This window comes from Mchenga conophoros, linkage group LG5, assembly GCF_057382185.1.
Source record: "Mchenga conophoros isolate Kocher_MC1m ecotype Shallow Benthic linkage group LG5, M_conophoros_male_GT1.1, whole genome shotgun sequence".
In the NCBI taxonomy this organism is placed as follows: domain Eukaryota; kingdom Metazoa; phylum Chordata; class Actinopteri; order Cichliformes; family Cichlidae; genus Mchenga; species Mchenga conophoros.
In genome coordinates, this window is record NC_140530.1 from 33,724,954 (window position 1) to 33,752,748 (window position 27,795).

Below are 27,795 nucleotides of genomic sequence, written 5' to 3' on the forward strand. Positions count from 1 at the left end.
TAATTATTCCATTATTTGATTGTAAACAGGAAAGCTATTTTGCAATGTAGGTGGCAGCAATTAAAAGGTATTAAAAGCATTTTGCATCTGAACTCACGTATTAATATCATGACTCACATTTTGACTGTCTCCTTTTTACAGAAGTAAATAAGGAGAAACCTGATGACATAAAACGGTTTTAATAACCGTTGCAATAGAAAGAGGGAAAACGAGAGTGTGAAAGGACTCATTCGTGCTCATATGAACTTGGAAAAACTGCATAGAAATGCAGTAATACTACATGCAGCAATACTAAAAAGCACACTTGAGAGAAAATATTGGCGGTAATTATCTTGATTAGCAACACTTATTAACTTTTACGCTTCATCTTTGAGGCGAGGCTGTAAAATATTTAGTGGGTGAAAACCTCTCGAGGTTTTGGATGGAAACTTATTTCCTGTAAAGCAGTGGCTCTAAAACAGCCATGCATCATCGCTGGTGAAGCACAGAAACTCTGCTTGGAGAAAAAAAGAAGCGTTTGCCACCTTGATGACATTTATTTCACCAAATTTATCTTAGATTTTTTTTTTTTTTGTCTTTTCAATTTATTTATTGTTCACTGTGGATAAAATCTCTCCGCAAGGATTAAAAATATGAAAAATAAAATAAAATAAATAAAAACTCTTCTCCACGAACGTTAGAGGGTGTTGTTTTCAAGCCAATCCTCTATCGGAGCGGAAGGAGATGGCGGATTTATGATGTCATTTCCGACAAGTGATTTATTTTCTCTCCCTTTGTGAACTACTTTAGCTTTTTTACGTTAGAAGAACTGACTTTGGTGTTTGCATTCCTGTAGCGGTAAAACGAGGCAAGTACTTCCATCACTGGTGAGCTTTTTCCCCCCCACTTTCCGCTCTCGAACACTGTCTTGCCAAAGTGCTTCGCTACATTGTAACGCTGTGAGTGTGTGGTAGCTAGGCGTATCCACAATAAAGTAAATATATAAAGTAAGCATGAAATGCGTTTATGTTTTAGTCCGTTTGAGTACAGTGGAGCAGAGTGTCTGTTTCATTCACATTTTTAAGAGAGTCTGTTTAAAAAGTGGCCGCTATGAGGCAGAGTAACATCTCAACACATAATCTCTCTCTCTCTTTCTTTTTAATGCACCCTGTCGTCACTTAATGGTTTACATGTCTTTCTTCTACCGTTGCTCACGTTGATTTCACAGGCAGGTCACCGGAGGAAGCGTAACAGAGCAGGGTCATCATGTCTGCAGAACTGGACTTGTCCACTCCAGAGATCCCTGAGCCTACCCTGCTAGAAAGCATACTGCGCTATGGGTTGTTTCTCGGTGCTATCTTTCAGCTTATTTGCATCCTGGCTGTCATCTTCCCTTCATCCAAGGGCCACGAACAGGTGGGTCTTATAGAGAGGTGTGCTTGCTTGCCCATCCTGAGGGGTGTACTGTGAAGGAAGTTCTGCATAGTCAGGCTTTCTTTGTGTTATCTGAGTATCACTAGAGCAGTTATCCACCGGCTTTGGTAACTGTGGTTTTCTGTTGACATGAAAGCCCAACATTTCTGAAATCGTGATCATCAAGCACTCTCTGTGGTCAAAATAAATGTATGCTTCATCTCCAGTTATGTTTATTTTACTGTTCTGTGTGGTTTTGTTGTTACAGTTTATTTCAGCTGCACAATCCAGCTGTGAGGCTTTTGGTGCAAGTAAATGCTACGCACGGCTAAGACTCTCCTCCAACTTAATAAAAGGGACAGTGAATTCATTTCAGTTTGTCGCCAAAGTGAAAGTAAAATTACTGACTGAGTAGGTTGTTTTAGTGATGAATAGCCAACAAAAGGAACAAATTGATTTTCTAATCTGTGTTTTAGTAGCTGCAGTTCCTTCAGTGTAAAAGCAGTAGGACCAAATATTAAAAAAAACATTCATACACTGTATGCATGCAAATTCTCATGACAATGGTTTATAACAAGCTTAAAAGAGAGCCATCTTCATCACACTGAACACTCTGACATTAAATTTAACAGAGCTCGGTAACCCATTGATCTCTGCATACTCCTCCCCTCTGGTTTAGCTTGGGGTAAGGTTGGTTTCATTGAGCATCACAGGAAGGATGTGAATAAGTCTGGGCTCAGGTGAAACAGAGAAGGATGCACAAATCAATAGAACTGAAGCACAATGCAGACAGTTGAGTCAAATTGTCACTGTACACCATATGCCCATCCTGATGTTTTTCTTCTCTTTCATGAGCACCCAACAACTGTTATTCTCGGTTGTTACACACGATGTTATTTTTTTCTTCATTCTTAGAATGACAGTATGAGTTTGAGGGGGTAAAAATTGTAGGTGTATTAGAAATACATTAGGAAATGTCTACAATTGCATGCGCATTTGTTACATCACAGTTAACTTATTCTATTCCCATTTTTAAGGAGATATTAATGTGTAATCATCAACCTAATTTACACTTTTTAGGCTATTTTACTCTGCTTTAGAGTGATATATGGTATAGAGGCTGTGCTGTAACACCACACAGATCCATCATATGTCTTTTGTTATGTCACAGAAGAGTTTAATTGATTACATTATGGTTTCCAATGAGTTAAACACATTAACGTAGTTATACTATGGAACAGCTAATGTTAACATTAGAATACTGAAAGTAAAATAATTAAATTTTTATTATATTTTGCCTGTCACATTTAGAAGTTGATCTAAAAAGAAATGCAGAGAAACTGGGCGCCACTTAGCAAGTGTAGTGCTGAGTCTCTTGTTTTAGAAAGTCTGTGAAGACGGGGCTACTTTCACAATCTCCATAATAACAACTGTCAGGAGAGATTATTTATAGACAAAAGCAATTAAATCCACTGTCAAATTACTCTATTTTCAGGCATCATTATCAGATGCACTGATTACTCTCCACAGTATGTCGCCATTTCATCTTTTTTACCCACCAGAACAATGGGAAAGATTACACTCACAGAAACTAGGCTGGCAGAAAATAAAAAGTGCTGAAAAATGTCAGTTTCTTTTGTCTGCTGTGTACAGTATTTGTCTGGGAATTTCATTCAACTGTCTGTTAATACTGCAATAGTTTAATGTAGAGATGGAAAACTGCAAACTGTATAAACAGCATTGAAAATGTATAATACTTACCCCATGTGGATAAGAAGTCAAATTAAACGCACTCTTTATGACAAGTTCAACATGGGGGAAAAATGATGAATAAAATGACATTAGCATTATATTTACTAGTTATACATGAATCAACTGGCTGTCAGTATGTAAAGTGACCTAAATAGCCTCTAACTTGTGAGCTACATCCTTCTTTCAGCTGCTCCAGGGTTCGGCACTCTGGTGATCTGCCTCCATCTCTTCTATTCTGACCACTGGCCACTGCACTGTACAATGTCCATTGCTTTTACTTCTATGCAGTATGTTGTTGTGGATATTTGCATTATTTTATTAAAGTTATGGTTGTAAAATGCTGGACTTTTATCACTATATTTCCATTCTTAAGTGAGTGCCAAGGACAAATGAAAAGACTGTTCCTTTGGAGGTTGTTCAGGGTGCTCTGTGTTTGCTCTGCAGGAGGAAGCCGAGTCCACTGACGTAAAGGCTGCTGAACAGATAAAGAAACCTAAAGGACCAACACCTCAGCCTCGACAGAAACCAAAGAAAGAGAGCAAAAAGAAGCGATAAATATCTGTGTGCATGTCTGTGCGCGCGCGTGTGTGTATTACCTTGAGAATGTGTGTGTTGGGTCATTGCCAACGTTATAAGAATTTCGTTATTACAAGTATAAGCACTAATTTAAAACAATTAAAAAAAAATTAAAGAGGTGTGTTGAATTTGAGGCACAAGAAAAGGACCAACTACATCCTGTTCAACACATTACAAAAACAGCTCATTATCATGGTGCTTACCAACAGTTTATTTAGTTACACACCGTATTTCATTGGTTGTGTTTGTTATACATTTTCTTTTGTAACAATTGAATATCATTGATTGAATTGTGTGTTAATAACAAGGAAGAAATAAATGTGTTCTGCAGCCATCCACCTTAGCAGTTTACAGTAATTGCCAAACCTCAGTTTCATGTAAAGAAATGAGAAGGACATCATGACCCAGCCTTCTGTATGACAAAACACATACCTTATAAAACTGTGGTTTGGTGTAGTAAATCATAATGCCATAGATGATACACCAAAGTCTCACATTGTCCAAAAGTACTAGGTTGTGTTTTCACTCTAAATTTGTAATACAACGACTGTATGTTTAAATGTATTCAAAATTCCGAGATAAACAGTGATCAGATTTTTGCTAATCGTTGATGCCCTCAGAAAGCCATTTGGTTGGGATGTTTATTACCTCGTTTAGATCCATTTAGCATTTTATTAAAGCGGTAGTATTGCACATATTTTACATGAACTGTCTTGTATAAAGTCTTGATTTTAATCCAAGTATTCCAGACAAATTCTGGCCATCTTGATGTGCATCTGGGCAGTTATTTTTAAATTAATTTTCATTTCAAAGGTTACTGGGACATAAGAATTGCACGTATAGAGTTACCAGTGAAATTAAAAAGCTTTTGGGAATTCTACTTCCAATATCAGCTATTGCAGAGTTCCGAGGGTTCTATGAGCGACATGGGCCTACATTATAGTGCCTCTGCTTGAATATATCTTCAAGTTAGTTGACTGTGTCATTGAAAAAAGTACTGGGATTGTACGTTTTACTTCTCCTTGAAGTAGTTTCAGTTCTCCGCTTCAACTACTGGAAACTTGATGCGGGAGTGTGGGAGAGGATATCAGCTGATGGATGATAAACACCGCTAAACGCCGACCGGGTTCCGGTATCACTGCACCAGCAAAAACTTACCATTAGGGAAGTGTGTGTCGCTTAGCAACCAATTTTCCCAGTCGGCTAAATGGAGCTTTTCAGCAAACGACAGACGTAAACATACAGGGCACGCGCGTAGTGTCTTATTACCTTTATTATAAGAATGTTTTCAGTCGTGACTAATAAAAAGATATTAGGAAAACCCAAACGGGGGGGGGGGGGGTATTTCTGTCAACGCCGCGGCGAATTTAACAGCCGGCGTCGAGTTACGCAAGGTGACGTGGTGAATGCTCCCGACGTTACTGCGTAAAATCCAGCCTCCCCATATTTGCGCTCTCGTGTTTCGTTGGTGATGCATTATCTAGTGCCTTCCCCCCCACGAGGCATGTCTTTTCCACACTACACCACTCCTACTTCGTCGCACCAATTTACCGCGCCGCCGACCCTTCCCAGCTGAACAGGTTTGCCCGGCCCACCGCAGCCGCTCGGCAGCTGTGCCCCCAACTCCTGAAAGCAGTCCCCGTCATGACCTCCTCCTCCTCCTCCTGTGATTTTGCCGAAATTCGCTAAATGGGATTCGTGGCTGGCCCGGGGTTTCCACAGCAACTGGCCATCCGATTCCATTATTTTTCTAATGAGGACAGCCGTTCGGATCTAACACGGTTCCTCGCTGCGCGTCTCTGATTTTTGGGCTAAATCTCAAGACGCGTCAAAGGTAAGTTAATTAGAGCTCGTAGCAGTTTAGTGCGATAATGCAGATTTATTTCGGCATTCAATGTCGGCTTTTCTTTTTTTTCTTAAAAAAAATGTGTGCTGCGCATTTTTCTCTCACGGATGTTTCACACAGGGATTGATAAGCTACCCCCCTCTTCACTGACTTGTATTTTCATTGTTGCACAGGCCATTCACTCGCACATTTGGCCAGTGCCACTCAGTCTGTGCCAGGGCTAGGTTGTTGACGATTTACTACGCCCCGCAAAATGCAAAGCGTTTGTGCAAATCTCTCATTTTTGTCTTGGCGATCATCACGAACACTCGGGAAGACGCAGCAAATCGGCTGCGCACAGAAAATAAAGCCAACAATCCATCGAAATTCAAAATGGAGCTGTAGCAGCACCTGTTTTGGTTCATCAGGCCGCATATGCGCTGTATGTGAGCCAAAGCCTACGACACTCACTGGAGCATTGTCCCTTTTTCATCATTATTATTATTTTTGTCCCGGTTCCCATTCACAAATCACTGTTTACGAGCCTTGTGGGCATCTGTTTAGCAAACACGAACAGTGAACGTTTTTGATTTCAATTTACGATTCTTTCTAATAGCAAAGACATTATCATTTTTGACAGCTGCTGATCCTGTAGGCAGCTACTACCCCACCCCGTGTTTCTTTGATAGCAGCTTTGCTCACAACAACTGGCGTTTAATCCCGTGGAAATAGAGTTTTAATTATGTGGTTAATCTATTTAGAGTTGGTTTGGGGGCTCTGGACGAGCTCCAGCTTATTTCCTTACGGCGGGGGATTCAGGTTTTTGGCTTGAATCATGGGAATGCTCAGTATTGGATGTTATCACTGGATGAAGATGCAAGCATTATGTTAGCAAATTATGAAAGAACATTTAAATACCTTGTTGAATTCTTACAAGTGCATTTCAAGCAAAAAGAGTGCAGGAAGTGGGTGAAAATGCATCATAATCCCCTCATGTGGCTGTGAAAGATTGAAATTTGATATAGGCCTGCAAAAATATTTTTTTTTAATGATGTAGGTCTACTTTTTTACAAGTTGCAACAACCCTAGATATCGTCTTAATACTATTTGTTTTGTCCAGTCAACCGTCCAAAACATCAATTTACTCTCATAACAAAGAAAACCAGAAATAAATGACAGAAGTGAAAGCTTCTTTAATGTTCAGTTGTTCATTAAAACTGATTAACTGACTGCCAGTTAACAATCAGACAGGCTGTTGTGAAACAGTATGTGTGTAAAATGACTTTTTCAAGAGAACAGATTCAAAAAGCAGACCCCGACTTTATTTTAAAATCCTGTAAATAATAAAAAAAGGCTGTGTGTAAATGACCTAGAATGACACAGCGTCGTTAATAAGATGTATAAATTTGTAGACTGAACGACTGATGTCCTGTAAAATTAATCCGGCTACAGCAGCTGTTCCTTTTAGTCCGGATCGCTCGCTGCCAGAGCCACTAGTTAAAGATGGGCGGAAGTGGGTTTTATCAGCTGAGTGCCACAGTGCCCCTCTCCTCTCCACTTATCTTCCTCCACTGCTTTTTTTCCTCGCCTTTGCTGAGTATGTTGGCTTCTAAGGAAGAGGGAAGATGAATTGAGACAGCTAGACAGAGACTTTCACTTTCCAAAGTCTGTGGGATTTAATCATAAAAAGAAATGGGAGGAAAAAAAACACAGAAAATCTGATTTGGGGAGTTACAGGACTAAAATTGGAGAAGGCTCGATAGTTATGCGACTGCATTGTCTTTTTCTCTCTCTGACTTTTGCTATATATAGATGATCTGTACGTTACGCATGTATCTGTGGACTGCATTGTTCATCATGCAACATCTATATGGGAATAAGACAGCGACACTAATGTGCACATTTCCTCTCGTTTTAATCTTGAGGAACCATCATTACTACGCCCCCACCACCACCACCACCCCCTCGCCTCCCCTCCTCTCCCCTCCCAAGGGCAAACCGTAATTTTCCCATTCAGCTGAAACATTGGCTGGAGCTGTCTTTCCTCTCTGCAGCACAGTGGCAACTGTTACCGTCTGTTGTGACTCAGTGAGGTTTGTCGTGGCCAAATGTGCTTATGTGCCTGACCAGACATGTTGAGCTTGTGAGCTCAGCCTTAGATGAAGGATTACGAAGGTTAATATGGAACTCCAAACGTTTTTTGGTTGGTTTTTTTTTTGGCAACCTATGCAAAATAAGAATGACAAAAATGAGAATGATTGCACTAAAACACTCCTCAACTGTAAGTAGTGCTTTAAAGCAGTCATTTTGTCAGAAATTCTTAGGATGGGTCCTTTGCATTATGGCTAATTATGCTATTTAACATTTAGGGACTTGATTGTGTCTACTGAAGAGATACCAGAGAATATTGTTATTGGATGATCAAAGATTTAATGGTTATGTTACTATTTCAGTTTAAGTTGATGTAACAGACAACATCTGCAGTTTTTATTCTGTGCAAGAAAGCATTAAGGTTACTTGAAGCTCATCTACAGCTTCTGCATTATTATTCTGGTGAAGTGGATATCTTCCAGTCTTTTTCGGACTAAATTTTGTCATTGTTTTCTCAAACAATGGTTCCTTGTTGAGATGCGGGCAAAGGGTGGTAAAAAAAAAAAGTGGGGGTGGGGTGGGGGCTACAATGATTGTAAAGGCTGCATAATTAGGGATTCGGCTTGAAAATAATTGCAGAAAAACAGCACAGAAGTGTGCTTTGTTGAGTGTGTGTAGATTAAGATATCCGTGAGACAATGAATTACAATGCAGAATTTCAGTAGGACTAACAGATTAACAAGTTTAAAGGTTTAACAGATGGATGCTACCTGGAGACAAACAAAAGTGGTGTATTTTCTCATTAAAAGCTAATCCACAGCAGCAATGTCAATGGCAATCTATCCCAACTGCGTTGAGGAAGCAAAGCTGCAACACAGCTGACTGCAGAAAATGTCAGCTCTGTAGGGATGAGGTTGAAGTTGGGATTCCACCAAGTCATTCTTTTGGGGAAAACAGATGTTTTTCCCTTACAAAAATATCGAAGAGCTGAACATATTTACTGATAAAGGCCAGCTTTGACCTGCTGTGCACACGAGGAAATGTCAGGTATGACTGGCATTGTGGATAACTGTGCACTTTGACCCCCTTGTCACTTACACTGGAATCAGTATGGACAGGGTGCAGCATAAAGTCTTTCAGTATGCACAGAATCATTCAGTAGTCTTTCAAGATGGATATGAAAATGATTAAAAAGTCATATTGGGGCACATGTAAATTGAAACAAATATTGGCCTGATGCGATGCAGTTGAAGAGCATGAAAGGTGTTAGGACTTGTCTACTTTATATCCTGCATTCCATTTAGGCAGCTGGCTATTATTCCTTTACTTTTTTCTGCTTTCTCCACAGCTTTTGCTCCCTGTTGATGAGCAGAAAGTTTAGATTCATAGGGTATCAAATCCTTAGAATCACTCTCCATACAAGGCAAATCAAGAACCGGTTAATTCCGTTTAACTTTATTTATATAGTCTCCATTGAGAACAACACGTATCTCAGTGGACTTTACAGTGAGAGCTAAAGAGGTTATATATGGCCTATATATAATATAGAGAAATCCAACAATCCAGAGCTTACCTTACAGCATGTCTTTACTCTATCTCTTGACATTTAAACCACATATTATGTAACAAATGTGGAACCTTTAAAAAAAAAAAAAAAAAAATACTGAAAGAGTGCCACAAAAATCCCAGCTGCTTACCTCAGCTTTAAGAAGTTTGCAAATTTGAGAAGACACTATCCATTCATGCTCGAAGCCAACTTTCTTTAATAATTAAAGAAAAGTATTTTTAATATTATTATTATGATTATTTGGCGCAAAGCAACATGAGTTTCTGTTTGAAAGAGATTCTGTTTTGCCTTCTTGCTAGATTGACCGCTTTTCTTCTGATTTGGTCATGACCCATAACCCACAGATCAGGTTTGCACGTCTTCACTTCTGTGCCAATCTGCTGAGCCTGTCATGAACTTGTCTAAAAATGTAATTAACACCAGTTGTGATGGGGCCAGGAGCATAAGGAGAGGTACACCCCGGACGGGTCACCAATCTGTTGCAGGGTTAACAGAGAGACCAGAAACCATTCATACTCACACCTAGATTCATCAGTTAATCAAACTCCATGCATGTCTCCATAGAGAACTCGCATGGAAACAGGAAGAATATGCAGAGTCCACACAGAAAGACCCAGGATCTTCTTTCTGTTGACAGTGTTAACTGCAGAAACCAAGATTCATGACAAAAACGTTCACAATATCATGCTGCACTTCCACCTTCCTGTACTGGCAAGTTTAATGCGATGCTTAAAGCTCAGTCAGATAATGACTGAATTATATCAGAATATTGGAGGGTATTCCTGTGGTATTTATTTTTTTTTATTGTTTTTGTTGTTCATCTCATCAAAGAGAAAAACTGAAGTATGAACTGAATGTTTGGGCCAAAAGTAGAGGTATATAGAGTAAACCTTGATAACTGTTACACTCCTGTCTGTGAAGTAGGTCACATCAACTGATCCACTACAAGATATTATCTTCCATGAGACAAAGTGCAATATGTAATGGTCTGTAATTGTATCTGGCGTCCTCATAAACACTGGGGTCAGTAATCTGCTTGTGTAGCGTCAGCCATTTCCTTGTTTTTTTCCATTGATCTGCAAGTTGGAAAATAGTCCAAGAAATTTTCAGTCTGCATCTCTAGTCCTGGAAAACCATGAAAATGGAGCTCTCCTGCTCCATCTTCCTCCCTCTCTCTCTCCTCTATTCCTTCCTCCCACCCTGCCCTCCTGCTGCTCAGGTGCCTGTTCTTGTTGCAGTCGAGGTGTGTAGTGCAGTCTGCTTCATCTAAAACTGCCAACTCAACTTCACCTCATCTCTCACATATTTTCCAGATCTTACTTACTCTTTTCTTTTGCAAGACTCTACAATGTCTAATTCCATTCTCACCAATCCATAGTCTTTCATTTTATACCCCTATGCTAATGTGGTCACATGTTACCACTTGATATTAGGCCGTTGCAACACCATATTAGGAAAAGGCACAAGGCTCTGCTACAGAGCTACTTCTGTTGTTTACACAAACACGCCGGCTTTGAGGCTTCCGAGGGCGCTGTGGTTTGTACGCTGCTCTGCGAAGTACTAAACTAAGTGCTGGACACTGCAGCTCACATTAAACCTGTGTGTGAGAATCATTACTTCTCCTCATCAGTCTGAGATTGATCCTAATGATTAGTACGTCTTCCAAATCCATTTGAGGCTATCAAAGCCAGAATGAGCGAATCAGAGTTGGCTTGAACTCCTCTGCCGAGTGCTTACCCTGCTGAATTTACCACCAGGGAGATATCTGTGCAGTCTCCAAATTCACTGTGGTGCATATACTAATAAAGTTGAAGTGGTGAAATGTAAATTTGGCATGTGTGACACACATGGGTACATGTCATATGGCATTACTGATTTCCTTGAGATCAAAATGTCTTTCCTCTGTGGAATCAGCAATAGACCACAATAACGGGTAACGAGTGAGGGACAAGAAAGGTGTACTATGATAGACGGCAGAGTGGATCCGTGCTTGACAAATTCTGACCCTACCTGCCGATTGTCACGGCAGAAATGGAGGCTCATCAGACCGTTTTTGGAATTTTTGCAAGCCTGTGCGAATTGTAGCCTCAGCTTTCTGCTCTTAACTGAAAGGTGGTGCTTGCAGTGTGGTCTTCTGCTGCTATAGCCCATCTGCTTCAAGATTTGACGTCTTGTGGCTTCAGAGAGGTTCTTCCAAATACCTTTGTAACGAGTCATTATTTGAGTTACTGTTGCCTACCAATTAGCTCAAAGCAGCCGGGCCATTATCCACTGGCATTTGACATCAACTAAGCACTTTCACCCAGAGAATTTCCACTCACTGCATAGTTTCTCTCTTTCAGACCATTAACCATACTATGAGAAAATCTCAGTAGATTAGCAGTTTCTGAAATACTCAGATTAGTCCATGTGACACAAACAGCCATGCTATTTTCCATTTCGATGATCAGTTTGAACACGTTGTCTTGACCATGCCTACATGGCTAAATGCATAATGAGTTGCTAGCATGTGACTGGCTGATATTTGCGTTGATGAACAGGTGTACATAACAATATGGATGTTATGAAGTTTTCATAAATTTCCAGTCACACAGATGTAGTTTGACTAGGGGCAGCTGTGTCTAAGGAGGCAGAACTGGTCATTCACCAGTTGGGAAGTTGATGGCTCAATCCTCTAGGGAATCCCCTAGTAGCATATCGAAGTAACAGAGGACAAAATGAAAAGTTTCCCCGTGTGGTAAGGGCCCACTTTACATGTATCTTATCTTTACCTTTTTTTCTTCTTTTTTTTTCCGTTGAGGCGGATGTTGATCATTAGAGGCGGTCAGTGCAACTGGCCATAATGTTGATTGCCAATGTCTAAAATAGCTCTTTAAATTGATTAACACAATTCCCACTTCCCTGTCCATCTTTGTCTGAAGCCCTATGAGCTTGTCTCAGTATGACTCAGTGTTGCACCATGGGATACATTAACCCCTCCACTGCACCAAATTACATCCTGGCAGGGGCTGAAGCGAAGCTTGCACGACTGCGCTCGTGTTTGAAATCGCTCGTGTACGTTCACACACGCATTGTAGCTTACACGCCAACACAGCTTCACAGTGGGAGCCTTGGATGTCTTTGAGGATTCCCGTACCTGTGTAATTAAGTTATAGTCACACATCACACTTAAAACACCCACTAAGCCTCAGCTGTCTGCGTTGCAGTATACAACAACCACCTACGCGTTCTTTTTACAGCCGCTGCCGGTTCCTTCCTCTTTCCCTTTTAATAAAACTCTGTCCTGTCTGTCAGACTAACACAAGTGTGTTGGAAACATTCATAAGGATACACGGGTTGCTGGAAAAAGGATATGAGACACAACTGTGTTTGGGTGTTAGTGTGCGACTGAGCTTAGTTTCCTAGAGACCAAGGAACAGCTGCTAATGCACAGAAACGCACACACTCGGTCTCGGTTCCAAAGGAACAAGACTGTTTCATGTGTGTGTGACTGTCTCTGTTTCAGCTGGCTTGAAATAGTCGGTCTCGCAGTGACTCACGCCGCTATGCCTGGAGGGGAGGATTGGTCTTGGTGTGTGAACAAGGCACTCTAACTTTCTGTGGGTGCACTTGACTGTCTGAGCATGTTTGTCTTTGTCTGCACTCGGGATGAAGGCGCACTCTTGACTTGTTGCATTTATCGGGCTGTAATAAATGTATTTGACATGAGGATGTGAAGGAAAAGCAGCAGTATAATTACCTGTTGGAGATGAAACTGTTTGTGTCCTTGTCAACTCAGCAGCATTAACACACGGCTTCAGTACGGCCCACAGCTCCTTTGTTTGAAGCTTTGTTTTCCACGTAAATGCTTATTGATTCAAAACAGATTGAATCAGACAGGAACGACCTTGAATCTATGCGTGTTTTTATGTGCCCTCTTCGTGGAGTATTTGCATGCTAAACGGTTTTAACTGAACCTGGAGCAGCTCCAAGGATACTCAACAGCAGACCGGGAGAGCTAAAATGAATGCGATGCTAGAAGCAAGAGGAGTTTTTCTTTTAGGAGAGTGAATGGCTAGAAACTGAAATGGGGTCGCTTCCTTTTCCTGAGTGAACTTCATTTTTCTTTTAATCGTCATCTTTAAAATGTACATTTGTACAGTCACACTGAAATGGTCAGATTTAGTAAACAATTAAGAAAATGAACACTGTATTTAAAAATAACACTGTATTAAATGTCTACTGAAATGGCATCAATAATTAAGGGTTAAAGCATTAGGATGCTTGTGGGTCAAACTGCATTTAAATATTAATAAGAATATCCTCATTCATATGCCTGCCTCTGAGTCAAATTTTGCTGCTAGGACTGGCAGATATGATGGCAGAGATGTTGGATGAAATTGCAAATGCAAAAAAAAAAAAAAAACTAAATAAACACTTACTGAATTGGGATACTGTAGGGTTTTGTTTTGTTTTTTTGTTTTTTTTATAGCAGTGTACATGGTCTACAGTATACAGTGATGGCATGTATTTGACTTTTATTGATTAACAGAAGCAGTAGCAAAGCCACTTCGGACCTTAAAGTGCTGCTTACTCATCATTGGCTCTGGTCCCAGGTCTGCACATGGGGGCGGGCAAGAGCAAGCCCAAGGAGCCGGGCCAGCGCTCCATGAGCCTGGATGGTACCATAGGCACAGGCTCCGACAGCGGGCACTTCCACCACCTGGGACCCGCCCAGCAGACCCAAACACCCAACAGGAGCCCTGCCGTCGGAACAGGCAGGCGGGGGCATCAAGGGCAGCACCAGCACGCCCCAACAAATACTCCCGAGCTGGCTCTCTTCGGAGGAGTGGACCACACGGGAACTGTCACATCACCTCATAGAGGACCTCTGTCAGGTAGGAAAAACATTATGATAATGGGTTAGTTGGGGCAAAGTGGACAAGTTTATTTATGTAGCGCCTCTTAACAACAAGCCATGAAAAGACAAGATTTTTTTTAAAAAGTCACCTTTTTTTGATTGTATAAACATATAAAACATTAGAGTAGAATTAGAAAGATGACTCTGGAAAGTGTAAAGTAAAACTACTGTGAAGCTTTAGTCCCACATTTAAATAAAGTAAATGCAGCAGGAAACAGAAACACATCGTACCCTGATATGAAAGAACTGAGTGGGAACAAACAGTAACCTCCTGTATAATTAGTGAGCTTTTAGAAGTGCTTTTAAAGGCAGATTTTGTTGTTTCTCTTGGTTCCAGTCTTTATGCCAACACGAGCTAACTGCCTGTGTGAATGTGGTCGTGAAACGGATTCAATAAATCTGACGAGAACTTTGATGTCTCTGTCAGCCTACGGACTTGCTTTCAGTTTGAGATCACAAAAGTCCCAAAGTGGATGGGGGGGGGGGGAAGAAGCAAAATCTGATTCATAATGAGTCACATTTACACAGAAAAATATTTAAAAGCATCTTTTTTTTTTTTTTTTCTCACTATCTAAGAGCCAGACTTAAAAACTTCTTTTCGTCTTTGAAGCACCACATGTCACGCTGTCCATATTTTATTTACTGGATATATTTAAACTGTAATGTGCCTAAACCAGCCAGATGGCTGGGTTAATGTTGCTCCATCCAGAGAGCAAAGGCCTGCTGGTATATGAAGAACAGTTCTGCTGGTTGCAACCTACTGCTGCGCACCTAATGAGCCAATCAATGATCGGCTGAAGAATTCCCCAGTTTAGGTCTCAAGTTCATTAAATAAAGCTACATAGAACCCCATTAATATCATACCTTTGTCCTTCAAGGGCGGTCAGACAGATGCTGTCTGAATGTCAATATTTTTCATTAGATACATTTTCAGAGCAGCAGTAGAATACCTTAACATCCAACCCTGAAAAGCTGAAAATTCAAGGGCTAGGTCACAGTGCTAAAAATCACACACGTTATTCATTATATATATGTTATTATTATTATTATTAGAATAATATTTTTATTATTCCACTGGTTTTTAACTGATGATTTTCTTCTTCAAATTTAATTGAAAAACTGACTGGCGACAGCCTGAGAGGGTTTGGGCTTGAGACAAGATGAGGGAATCTTTGCTAAATTAAATGCAGAACAGTGGTGTGCTTTTAAGTTTACCTTGTTTTTAGATCCCTGGGAAACCAAATTGTACCTAAAAAATAAATTTCCCAGCTCTGTTAAACCAGTGTCATTGATCTTAAGTGGAAATACCCTTTTGTGTGCTAAATGTCTTTATTTCAGTGTCTGTATTGTTCCCCAAATGAACGTTTCTGTTTCTCCGTGGTCTCTTTCAGGAGGCGTCACTACATTTGTGGCTTTGTATGATTATGAGTCACGAACAGCATCTGATCTGACCTTTAGGAAAGGGGACCGGCTGCAGATTGTCAACAACACGTAAGAATCAAGAGTCATCCCACTGTAACTCTAGTAGTGATGCCACACAGTCACAGAGATGTGAATGAACAGATTTCTTGGTGCACACGTGATCTGTGACGCGCACATATGTGGACATGAATGAACACGCGGTGATAGTCAGATCTGGTAACTGTCGATCCTTCCCATCTGTTTACTAAAAGTGAGCAGAACAGCTCTGCGCTAATGCATTCTGTTCCTCATGGGCAACTGTGATCATCATAATCTTTTAAGAGACTTCAGAGGGAGCATTTTGTACTGAGATATAGATAGAAACAGGACAAAACAAAACAGGTTCAAGTGAAATTACGTTGTTTTTTGGGGGGGGGGTAATTTTTGCGAGTTTTTTCAAGCTGCTGTTTCTAAGCTAAACATCTGCAACATAACTCTCTTGCAGGTGTTTACAATCACAACAATTTTTTGTTTTCCTATGAGCTCTTTCTATAACTTCCTACTATAAGTCTGCTCTGCTGGTATTTATTGAGAGCCTGGCACTACATAATTGGGCTGAAAAGTAGAATAAATACATAATGAAGCATTACAAAGCAGTGCTTAGTAGTTAGATGAGTTTAGCCAGGCTGTATTTCTAAGGCCTAAAGTGGACATTTATGGAAGATAAATGAAATATATTCATACTCTCCTATAGTATTAGAATCCCACATTGAAATGGAAAATCAAAGTTAAATCAGCCCACTGTGTAATCCCACAGCTTATGCAGCTCGTCTGCTATCTGTCTGTGCCGTGCTGCGTGCCTTGCCGTGTCTCCTTGCTGCATTTTGATGTGTCTGCTGTGTCTGTTATCTCTCCCTCTCTTTCTTTCTCATGCTTCATGGTTTCTCCTAGGAAAAAGTACAGCTTCAGGTCAGTAATATTTAATGCAATAAAAAAAAACCCTCATGCAACCTTTTCTTCACCGTCCCTGCGATCCTTGCATTTGCTTCATCGTGAAGTGGTAAATAGAGATGGACTAATTCTATATCTCCTATATAAAACATATTGCATGTTTCTACATAGAGCTAAAGTTGAATCTAAGATGGGACAAGTGGAATAAAAGGTTGCCTGCATTTATTTTCCATCTTACCAATTTTTTTTTTTCTTAACTCCATCCTATCAACTTTGCGGGATGAGGTTTTTTAAGTTTCACTTTTGCAGTGTAAATGGCACTATGGTTTTCAGTCAAATGATGTGGAAGTTTAACTGGATGGATCATATCAGAGGGCACTGTTTCAAAGTTACTGGAATATTTCAGGGATAAATCCAGTAATGTTCAGTTTTTTCTCATTGGCAACAAATCCCATAAGTCCAAAGCCATTGATAAATGAATGCACGGTCTTTCCTACAAACTAAAGCTCAAACTGGTCCCCAATACATGTGCAGTTTCCCTCAGTTTACATCATTAAATCAAATTTTTTAGCTTCTTATATTCTTGGGTCTTTGAGCAAAAGACAAGGTAGAAGTTGTTCCTCATCAATGAAATATGGTGCTGATTTTGAATAAACTTTAAATATCTCTAATTGCCTTGTTCAGTTTTGTTCGTGATTGACTCTCACTCTCTCTTCATCTCTCTGTCTCTCTCTTTCCCTCACAGAGAAGGGGATTGGTGGCTCGCTCGCTCCCTGACAACTGGAGAGAGCGGTTATATCCCCAGCAACTATGTGGCTCCATCCGACTCCATCCAAGCAGAAGAGTACGTTATCCACTCTTTGTTCTCCTCATGCGATTAACCCTGCAGTTTATTTACATCTAAAGCTGGTTTTCAGTGCAGAACCTGCATGTAGTTGTGCTCTGCACGCATTTTAATGATCCATGCATGATAAGGCCATGTTTACAAATAAAGGGTACTGACATACAGTTCATACATATAATCCAAACGTAGCTCTGCATTCCTGCTCCAGCTGCTCAGTAGTAGCTCGTCACTGATCTCGCTCTCTGTGGCCCACTTTGGCAGGTGGTATTTTGGGAAGATCACTCGACGTGACTCGGAGAGGCTCCTTCTCAACCCTCAGAACAGACGAGGAACTTTCTTGGTGAGGGAGAGCGAGACTACTAAAGGTGAGAGAGCAGACATTTGCATCACTTCAGAGACTACAGTCATTATCATGAACCATTATCAAGAACAATTAGCTCTTCTGCCGGTCTGCAGTCGCGTAATGATGCATTAAATCAGCCTGAGTGCTTTTTTTTTTTTTTTCTCACATTAAAACTATCTAGCAGCAGTGTTCGACCTGCACAAAGTGGCATTTCTTTATTTGACCAACAGGCTTTTGGCAGGCGTATTTTCGTTTTTTCAGGCTGATGACATGTGCAAAACGTGGATCAACATGATTCTTCTAAAATGTATTGTAACTGTGTTTAGGCCTCCCAAGTATAAATAAATAAAAATTATATCATACATACACTATGAGATTTGACATTTTGACAGCAGGGATTCGAAGACATTAAAAAGATTTCCACTGAAAACTATTTTTATGCTAAAGTGGTTTCATTGTTTAAGTAAAATGCAGATGCTCTCTTTTTTTCAGCTTTTTTTAAATGCTTTAATGTGCCGTTTTCATTTTGGTGTGGGACAGTGCAAGCACAACAAATGTATGGGCTCATGTTTTCCCCCCTTTAAACATTTCGCACACTAAGCAATTAGTTGAGGTGGCAAAAACTGCTGATAAGTTGATAATTAAAACAAGAATTAGTTGTTGGCGTAATGAAATTGTGAAATGATCAGTTTTTCAGTTGTTTCCTTACACTCCATGATTATCTAGTAAAACTGCCTCTGTAAAACATGTTTAATAAAACCCCGAGATTTCTTAATTTTTCACACATTAAAAATGTGTGAGGTGGGCAAAATAATAAAGCGATGACACTTTTTCTGCCTCCCTGGAGGCTTACACAGAGTAGCAGATGTGCTTTGAAATAAGTAGATCTTCAGGGACTCAATTTGAAAGAGGTAGAACCTGCTAATTAAGTCATTTGTTAACTTTCACACTGGCCTGCGGCGCTGTGTCTTTGTTCTCTGGGCTTGTGGCAGAGTTTTGCATCTTTCGCTGAAAGTCTGCACTCAGATCTGGTCCCTGTGACGTAAACTGACTCTTTAGGGGGCTGTTTTGGAGGAAGTAAAAGGAAAAGATTGGAATGGGTTGGGCTTGTGAATGGATAGGGGTGAATCACTCTGTCAGAACTAGGTCATCTTAGAAGGTTGCTGGATTTTCCCCCGGCTATAGGTCCATGTTCTCCCACCACACACACACACACACACACACACACTGAGAAGAGGGGAGAACTGTGAACACTTGTAGGAAAAAGGGGAGGATTTGGGAGAATAGGAGGAGCTGTTGGCAGAAGATGCCATGGCCTCTGGGTGTGTTCTGTATAAGATATCAAATGTGAGGCTCGCAGTGAGACAGAGATGAGCATGAACATGCCTCTTGCATGTTGAAAAAGATGAATCTTATCATTCAAGGTTCAGGCTACAAGCACTCACATTGTGACCCTGTTAAAGAAACCTTTCCTCTGAGCTCTTGACAGGTTTTTGTCTCTCTCATGTCACATACCTAAGAAGAAATGGTGTGAAGTGGCTAAATGCTGTAGTAGTTGTAATCATGTAAAGGCTCTTTAGCTTTCAGAATATGAATAAAGGATAATTCAGTTTTACATGTTTAGTTTTAAATCTGGAAGTGAAGGTACTTGAGTAGTACTATAGTGGTGGTAATGATTTGGTACATTTGCTTGATGCACTTGGGGAAGTCTGTCTTTCCTGCTCTAGAGTTTCTTTCTAATGAGAGAATAGGTCAGTCAGTGAAACTCCAGATCGAACACAATTGATTTTTTTCATTTTCTTTCATGTCTCACTGTAAAGCTTAGGTTTGCTAAGTGAGTTCAGTCCTTTTTTAAATCGCATCAAGTTTGAGTCCTGTCACATTTCTAAGTTATTTGCATTTTGTTTGTTTTTACCTAATCGGCTATTTTGTCATCATTATTCTTGTGAAATGTAGTTTTGTGAAAAACTGTTGGACAAAACAAGGTTAATGAAACTTTCTGTAGTGGTGGGCAGTGGATAAGGACAAAGGCTTAGTTATTTGGCCATTAATCCAACCAGCAGGGTCTTAAATAGCCAAAGCGCAGCTGCTAGGAAACTCCAGAGAGCAGCTGCCAGACGGGCCAGGAGCAATGTGGTTTTATTGTTCTAACCTGTCTGTCTGTTTTTGTCTTGCTCACAGGGGCGTATTGCCTGTCAGTGCTGGATTATGATAACACCAAAGGCGCTAATGTTAAACATTACAAAATCAGGAAACTGGATAGCGGAGGTTTCTACATCACTTCACGCACCCAGTTCACCAGCCTACAGCAGCTAGTCTTCCACTATCGCAGTAAGTACTCGGGTGCATGTAGTCACCAAAAGTTAGGAAATGTCAACTGCATTGATGGTAACTCTTAACCTTTCCTCATTCAGAGCACTCTGATGGACTGTGCCACGCTCTAACAGATGTTTGTCCAGTGACCAAACCTCAGACGCAGGGACTGGCTAGGGATGCCTGGGAGATCCCCAGAGAGTCTCTCCGCCTTGACGTCAAACTGGGACAGGGCTGCTTTGGAGAAGTCTGGATGGGTAAGAATCCCTAACATACCTTAGCAGATGGGTTAAACTTTTATGATGCAACATGAGCATCATTTACTCTTTCTTGTTAAAACTAGGAAACCTTTTATATTTGGAGAGTAGGTGGACTAAGAGGAGTAAGGACAGCAGTTTACTGTAGAAGCAATGTCTTTTTGTCTGGCTTCTGACAGGTACGTGGAACGGTACAACACGAGTAGCCATTAAGACTCTAAAGCCCGGCACCATGTCTCCAGAGGCCTTCCTTCAAGAAGCACAGGTCATGAAGAAGCTGCGGCATGAAAAGCTGGTCCAGCTGTACGCCGTTGTGTCTGAGGAGCCCATTTATATTGTAACAGAGTATATGAGCCAAGGTAGCGCATGACAGCAGACTGTGTCAAGAGATGGTTCTCAGACCTGCTTGATACTCGGACAAATTCATAATCCTCTTTACTAATTCTTGTTCAAAAAAGGGGGAAAGGGATGTTTACATTTGACATATTATCAGCTTAGGTTTTCGTAAATTAAATAATATTGGGTTTGTGTTCACAGGCAGCTTACTGGACTTTCTTAAAGGCGAAGCTGGAAAGCTGCTTCGTCTGCCTCAGCTGGTAGACATGGCTGCTCAGGTAAAACTACAAAAGATCAGTGTGCTTAAGTGCATCATCTAACCACCAAGAATTCAATACTAAAAGGTGTACTACATGGAAATTTAAATTTCTCGTCCTCTCTCCTTCCAGATTGCAGCAGGCATGGCCTACGTGGAGAGGATGAACTATGTCCACAGGGACCTGCGTGCTGCAAACATCCTGGTAGGAGACAGCCTCGTGTGCAAGGTGGCTGACTTTGGTCTGGCAAGACTCATTGAAGACAATGAGTACACTGCAAGACAGGGTAAGTCTCCTCTTCCTACTTAAAATATTTACACTCAAATCAGAGAGAGAGAAGTTTGGTTACAGAAGAAAAAGTGACTTATAAGAATAAGATGTCCTAAAGTGTTTATAACATGCCACACTGAGTTTCATAATGTTTTCTTAGGAGCCAAGTTCCCAATCAAATGGACAGCACCGGAGGCAGCTCTGTATGGTCGTTTCACCATTAAGTCAGATGTCTGGTCCTTTGGTGTGCTGCTCACAGAGCTGGCAACTAAAGGCAGAGTTCCCTATCCAGGTAAAAGCTCCACCTGACAGGATAAACCCACATAATAATTTCAGTTTCTTATTCAAATAAAAAAATAAATCGCGTTGTATGATTTAAAATAATTCAATATTTGATAAACATCTTGTGCTGTGAGACAGAATTGACCAAAACTAGCTGATACCTTTCTACACATCCAATAGGCAAATCACATAAGTTGCACCATATAAGGTGTTTTAGCATACCCACAATTGCTGCACATCTGCAAATCTTCTCCTTTTCTTGCTACATCTGACTTGATCAGCTGTTGTCATTGATATCTGCTCTGCTCACTGATCAGGATGTTTCTGCTGCCATCCCAGCCTGAACCAGCTTCCCACCCCTGCAGGCTGGGAAGGTCCTGGATCAGAGCCATACCACAAAAGGATTTCTGTCCAAAAATCTAACTTACTGTTTTTCTTGACAGGTATGGTTAACCGAGAAGTGCTTGACCAAGTGGAGCGTGGCTACAGGATGCCTTGTCCAGCAGAGTGCCCAAGCTCCTTGCATGAGCTCATGCTTTCCTGCTGGAGGAAGGATCCAGAAGAGAGGCCTACATTTGAGTACCTGCAGGGCTTCCTAGAGGACTACTTCACCTCCACAGAACCCCAGTATCAGCCTGGGGAGAACCTATAGAACCGTATATCGAATTGAACCTGGTGAGAAGGGGAAAGGGCCTCAGCACAGAATGATCTGCACTAACAGACCTCAGAGGAGCTCCTGTTTAAGGATCTGAGCCTGTGAAACTCAGTTGTGAGGAATTTGAGATTCATCTGTGGAAGTAAAACCGAAATAGAAACCGGCAGAAGTCCCCTCATGTGCCATAACGGAACTTCTACAGAAGAACCTGAAGAACCTCCTTTCTGCAAGAACTCACTGTTTACTTCTCTTGCAGTAAAGAGGTTGAGCTGTAGAAGGCAAACTCTTGCTGGACTGACTGTGGCTCTGATTGAATCGATTGACTAAACTTGCGGGTAAATGTTTTGGAGAGATGCGACCGATGTGGGAGGAATCAAATCAGGATCTACAGAAAGGGCAAGAGGAGAAAAGATAAAGCTCCTGTTGAAGAGAGTAAGAGGGAGGATATTTCAATCAGGCATGAGCTGTTTAGTGAAACCTCCCTCTTTCCCTCTTTTGTTGCGTCTCTACACCATCGTCTGGTACCTTTTCCGCCCACAGAAGAGCACTGCCCCTGTGGCTCAGGTGCCAAAGGAAAGTCTGTCTCTCTTGAAATCCTTTATCTCATTTCTTCCCCTCTTCCTCTATTTCTGTCTGACTTTCAGCATTTCTCTCCAGTTTTCTCAAGTGCTGCTTCTTCAAAGTGTCTCCAAATAACTCAGCTCTGGAACTCAACTTTGCATCTTTATTTTTATGTTTACTTGGACAGTACTCGTCCTGTGGTTTCAGGTTTTGTTTTTGTGGCAGACAAAAGTATCTGACAACACTTTATTTTGTGGATTTTTCTGTGACTTTCAATAGACAGGCTATTAAAATAGCCATAATGGTAGTGCCAGGGTAAATGTACTCAACAGGCAGGTTCTGTAACACTTAAATTAGGTAACTTAAATTAACAATTGAGGGCTCTCTCTTGTTTAATCATCACCCTGTCCTTTTCTAGCTGTATTTCTTGACATACATAATAAACAGCCTGCTGGAACCAACCTTGATTAAAAATGTCTTTGATGCAGATAGTGTCTGAGTGCTTGTTTTGATTGACTTAATTTAACTGGAAAGTCGCATTGAAATAAGCACTGTCGCCGTGGCACTAAAGGCCACCTTCAGTGAATATCTCTGAACCATAAGTGAGGGGAAAAGTTCCATCATTTATGTGAACTACTAAGAGGTTGATGATGCTACTACTGGTAAATATCAAAGTCAGGATGGGAAAAGCCTCTTTGGGCCTGTGCCAAACAAATCACATTTCTTTACTGCTATCCATGTATATACTGTTTTATTATCAATGGGGCTTCCTTGTTGTTGTGGGTTTTTTTTTTTTTTTTTTTTTTTTAAAAACATACTATGATTTTTCTGAAATTAAAACTCCCCAGTAAACTCCATGCTAGCAAGTAAAAACAAACTGCTCAACAAGACAGGTTTTCATTTACCTCACATGTGTCGTCCCTATGAAATATGCAACCAGGCAGCCCTAATGAAACTGTAAAACTCTGATCAGGTAACCCCAATAAAACTGTGTTTATGACTTAAATATAAAAGTTGATTTATGAAGCCAGTTAGCATGTTTTTTTTTTTTTTGGTTTTTTTTTTGTTTTGTTTTTTTGGTGCCATTCTTCTCTTGAACATTGGCTGGGTTTGTATTTATGCTATACTTTACATCAACATGTGTCTGTTTACTTCATGTTCAGGTCAGGCCCGGAGATCATATACAGACTTCTGAAACTATTTTTCTTTTTCTTTTTCTTTTTTTTTTTTTTTTTTACATCTCAACCACTGCAGCCAGTTCTCACTGTCATATTGTACATACTGTAGCTGTACCATGTATGCCACTAAATGGCAGGGTTATGTTGGATGTCACACATTTTGCAGTGATTTGTTTCATAAAGTAGCCAATAGAACAGCAAGTGTAAAGTTGGAGGTTGTTGCCAACAAAAACAACAATGCCGCTTATCAAACTAGGAGGCATACAGCAATAAAATGAATATCATGAAAATATGATCCAGTGACAGTTAATGATGACTAATATTCTGAAACCACAAAAAAAGGGAAGTTGGGTTGTGATGCGATGGTTTGACATGATAAATGAGGTCAAAGATGTAAATAGTATCTTAAACAAATGACTGTGACTATCATGTAATTTGTTTTTGTATAGTTTCTTTCATTGCACCTCCATGCTGAGGTTTTTACAGTGACACGCCTGCTCCCAAAATATTAATAAGATGCTACTGTACATGGGGCTTAAGGAATGTTTCTTCTTTTTTATTTTTAGCCATGTTCTATTTGAAGCCTCTGTTTCTGCAAAAGACAATTCAGAATTGGGCTTGAGATATTTATGTATATCTTTCCATGAACATATTAATAGTATGTTCCTCTTTTAGAAAGGGTAAATCCCAATTTGTTTTGACACTCTGAACTGCCTGCAAGTCATTGGGACAATGTCAGTGGGCCCATGACAAGTATGAGTAATGCCAAGGTCTGATTGGATTTTCTGTGCTATATTTAATAAGTGTCTCAGTCTTTTTTTCTTTCTTTTTTTTTTTTTTTTTTTTTTATAAATCTATGCAGTTTCAGTCTGAAATTCCTGCAACTTTATGGCCATTTTGTTCTAAAAACAAACTATGATCATAAACAGAAGGTGTGAGCATTTTGTAAGGACTTCTTTTGTCTTTCTTTCTTTTTTGTTCCAATGTAACAAGATTGAAATAGGTATTGTGCCACTTTATGTTGATCTTTAAATGTGCAATAAATTATATTTCAAATGTGTTTTGATAAGGGTGTGTGCTGGTGTGTGTGCTATCTTAGGATTACAAAATTGTGTGTCACACTACTTGTTATGACTCATTAACTTCTTCATAAAGTTGTCAGTATGCAGCACCATGAGCATGTGATGATCATTGGTTCAGTGTGCTGCAGTTTCTGGAATATTTAGGCCAGTGGGCTTACAGCTTTAGATTTTTTTTTTTATCTGATGTAAACCCTGTATGTTCAGATATATTCATTTGTATTTTATCTCTATACTATTTTCAACGTACATAAACTGTATATAAAAGAAAGATGTAGTAGCCACTATAAAGAAACCTGATTTTGAATTCGGCTTTTTAAAGTTAAAGCGCTAGAATCCTGGCATCGTTCACTTCGGGGGTTTTGAGCCGGAAGTGAACCTATTTAGGGGAGAGGTTGGAGTTCTAAGGGATCAGCTAAAGTTAATATGCTGTATTCATTGGGTCTTTATCTTACAATATAAAGTTCCATAATGCGACAAATGAAATGCTAGAATGTCATCGACCAAAAATAAAGCCCAGACTTCTTGGACCTTGAACCACACAGCAAGACATAATATGGCCAGATAATTACATAAAAAATGCACCAAAGCCACAAAGAATTTTCCAGCCTGCTCAGCAAATACTGGTCATTAACACCAACAGCAACTACTTTACACAGGACTACCATCACTGTCCTTCATGCATCTCCAGCCTGGTACAAAAGCAACCACAAGCCCAACTTAAAAACATAAAACAGATCAAGAAGCACATGGTGGAATAACTGCATTCTTCCACACTTTTGCCACCTTGTGACCAAAGTCTGTAAAATCAGGTGAACCACTGGCAGCACACTTAAAAAGTACATGACTATATTAAATATATGACCATTATCATATTCCAAAGAAATCAGTAAAGAACACATTTGCCTGCACCCCAGCATTCCTGGAGGAATACTTATTTAACCCATTACTTTTATCACCCTGCTGTGTGAGATCCAGCCAGGGTGAAGTTTTTCAGAAACTCAGACATTTTAAAATGTGTACTTCGGACAAGGAAAATGAAAATGACGTCTTGCTGCCTCAAAGGTGTACACCTCTATCACCCAACTGGACCAACTTATTGTTTTTAGGCTTCTGACATTTATGACAGACAGTATATTTTGACAGTGCTTGGCATCTCTGTATTCTCGTGTCGACTTCAGCACAAAATTTAGCGTGAATGAATAAATGTGGGAAAATGCTTGTTTTTAAAAATAACTCTGTATTTGTGCCTTTTTCAGATACCCAGTGGCCACACCCCTAATGCACCTTCAGCAGAGTTGCCATGGAGAGGGAAACGATCCCCAGAGTCCAAGAGCATTTCTGTAACAGACTGTAAAGCTTACTAAAGTGCTCTAAAGATGGACATTTTAATATGGGAGTCTATGGAGGCTTAAACACTTTTGGAACCAGCCTCAAGTGGCTACTGGAGAAAATGCAGGTTTAGCCCTTTTTGTCGGTCTCATTTCAATCTCAAAGCTATAGCTAGCTTGTTTTTGCTAACTTGCAGTTTGACCAGTTTGTCAGTAGTACCAGATGTGAACCACTTCAGACACAGACGGTAAATAAATGCATATTTAGCTTGTGGTTTCAACTGCCATACTTTTAGCTACCTATAAAACCATTTATTCACTTTTTTGAAAAGTGAATGAATGGTTAACCATTATTGCTCAGGTTAGGATATCATTAATTTGAATCATGTAAACAGCAAATTTCATTCATATGTGTCGATATCAGGCAGAACACACACAGCTGTCCTCTCCAATAGCAATAAATGAGAGAGGAAGAGAGAGGAATGTCTATCCGAGTGTGGCTTCTTCCTTCAGCACAAAGTCTTTACTGCCAAAATAAGAATGTGGATTATTAGTTCATACAATCACTGCATTGTTTGTGGTAAACATAACTATCCCTGCTACACGCAGGGTATAAACCACGGGCAAAATATGTCTGAAATTCCAGAAACCAATTAAATTTGAGCCACTATACCTCTAAGTGTTAGTGCTATTTTACCAGCAGTTCTTAGGACAACCCTGCCTTCTGGGTAACAGCTGGCCCACATAACATTTGTCAGTGCTGTAACTGAGCCATGAATACTAAAAGTTATTACCCATATGTGTCTGCTATCGCTCTGGTTTCACTCAGCCTCGGTAATAACTGAGATATATCCATCCATCCACTTTCTTTAACTCCTTCTCTTTTTTAAGGTCACAGGGGGCTGAAGTCTGTAATGGAGATCCAGGATTCATAAAAAAAAAAACCCTTTATTTTATTTTTCTTAGCACTACCTCTGAGCACTTTTTTGTTCACTCTGAGAACTATTTAGTGTGTCTTTCTTATATTTTTGTAAACATATTTTTCATATCTACTATTTATATTTTATTCTGGCAAAGTCTGTGTGGAGCACCCAAAATTTAGTTGCACTTGTACAATGACAATAATGGGTATTCTATTCTATTTGTGAAATGTGCTGAATTAGCAGAACGTTTTGAAAATGATAAAGAAATGGTGACCTAAGTTATTAGTGTTAATAAATAAAAAATATATGATATGAACACATGACATTTAAAAGGTTAATTCACCCAAAATCCCCAAACACCTCCGCCCACCGAGACAGAACTGAAACACTCTAAAAGCTAAATAAAGATAAAAAAGTGCAGAAGGGGAAATGATGCCTATATAAATGCTGACTTAGCAGGGATTGTATTAAATGAAGTAAGCTGGGAATTATACATTTAAAAGCAATAAAAAAAATTGGCATATTTTTTATTCTTCACTAAGTTACATTTTCACTACGTATTCATGCAGAAAATGTACAGGAACTAGGAACTGAAAGCCTGTGTTTCAGGGTACCTTATTCACAGATTTAAAGGTTGTCATTTCACGCTGATTTCCTGTTGTAAGGTATTCTTGTCCATTTCAATGCTTTCAAGACAAATTTCAGCCAAAT

The 27,795-nt window shown here is 40.0% G+C and overlaps 2 protein-coding genes across 5 annotated transcripts; both read left to right on the top strand.

Moving 5' to 3' along the window:
* Positions 1–693: 693 nt before the first annotated feature.
* manbal (mannosidase beta like) lies at positions 694–4,054 on the top strand. 2 transcript variants are annotated; one of them, XM_085275048.1, is made up of 3 exons: positions 694–851; positions 1,212–1,395; positions 3,589–4,054. In XM_085275048.1, exons 2-3 carry the CDS (start codon positions 1,246–1,248, stop codon positions 3,697–3,699), a joined length of 261 nt encoding a protein of 86 aa, XP_085131174.1. In that variant the 5' UTR covers positions 694–851; positions 1,212–1,245; the 3' UTR covers positions 3,700–4,054. The 2 variants fall into 2 exon arrangements, with proteins under 2 accessions (XP_085131174.1, XP_085131175.1); XM_085275049.1 differs by having other exon boundaries at positions 711–866; positions 1,208–1,395.
* Positions 4,055–5,142: 1,088 nt separating this feature from the next.
* Positions 5,143–25,019, top strand: LOC146574948 (proto-oncogene tyrosine-protein kinase Src-like). Of its 3 annotated transcripts, none has more exons than XM_085275029.1 (13): positions 5,144–5,554; positions 13,735–14,080; positions 15,495–15,594; positions 16,456–16,473; positions 17,201–17,299; positions 17,561–17,664; positions 19,824–19,973; positions 20,057–20,212; positions 20,392–20,571; positions 20,750–20,826; positions 20,938–21,091; positions 21,236–21,367; positions 21,801–25,018. In XM_085275029.1, the coding sequence occupies exons 2-13, from the start codon at positions 13,807–13,809 to the stop codon at positions 22,007–22,009; spliced, it is 1,653 nt and encodes a 550-aa protein (XP_085131155.1). In that variant the 5' UTR covers positions 5,144–5,554; positions 13,735–13,806; the 3' UTR covers positions 22,010–25,018. The 3 variants fall into 3 exon arrangements, with proteins under 3 accessions (XP_085131158.1, XP_085131155.1, XP_085131157.1); XM_085275031.1 differs by having other exon boundaries at positions 13,799–14,080; XM_085275032.1 differs by lacking the exon at positions 16,456–16,473 and having other exon boundaries at positions 5,143–5,554; positions 21,801–25,019.
* The last annotated feature ends 2,776 nt before the right edge of the window (positions 25,020–27,795 follow it).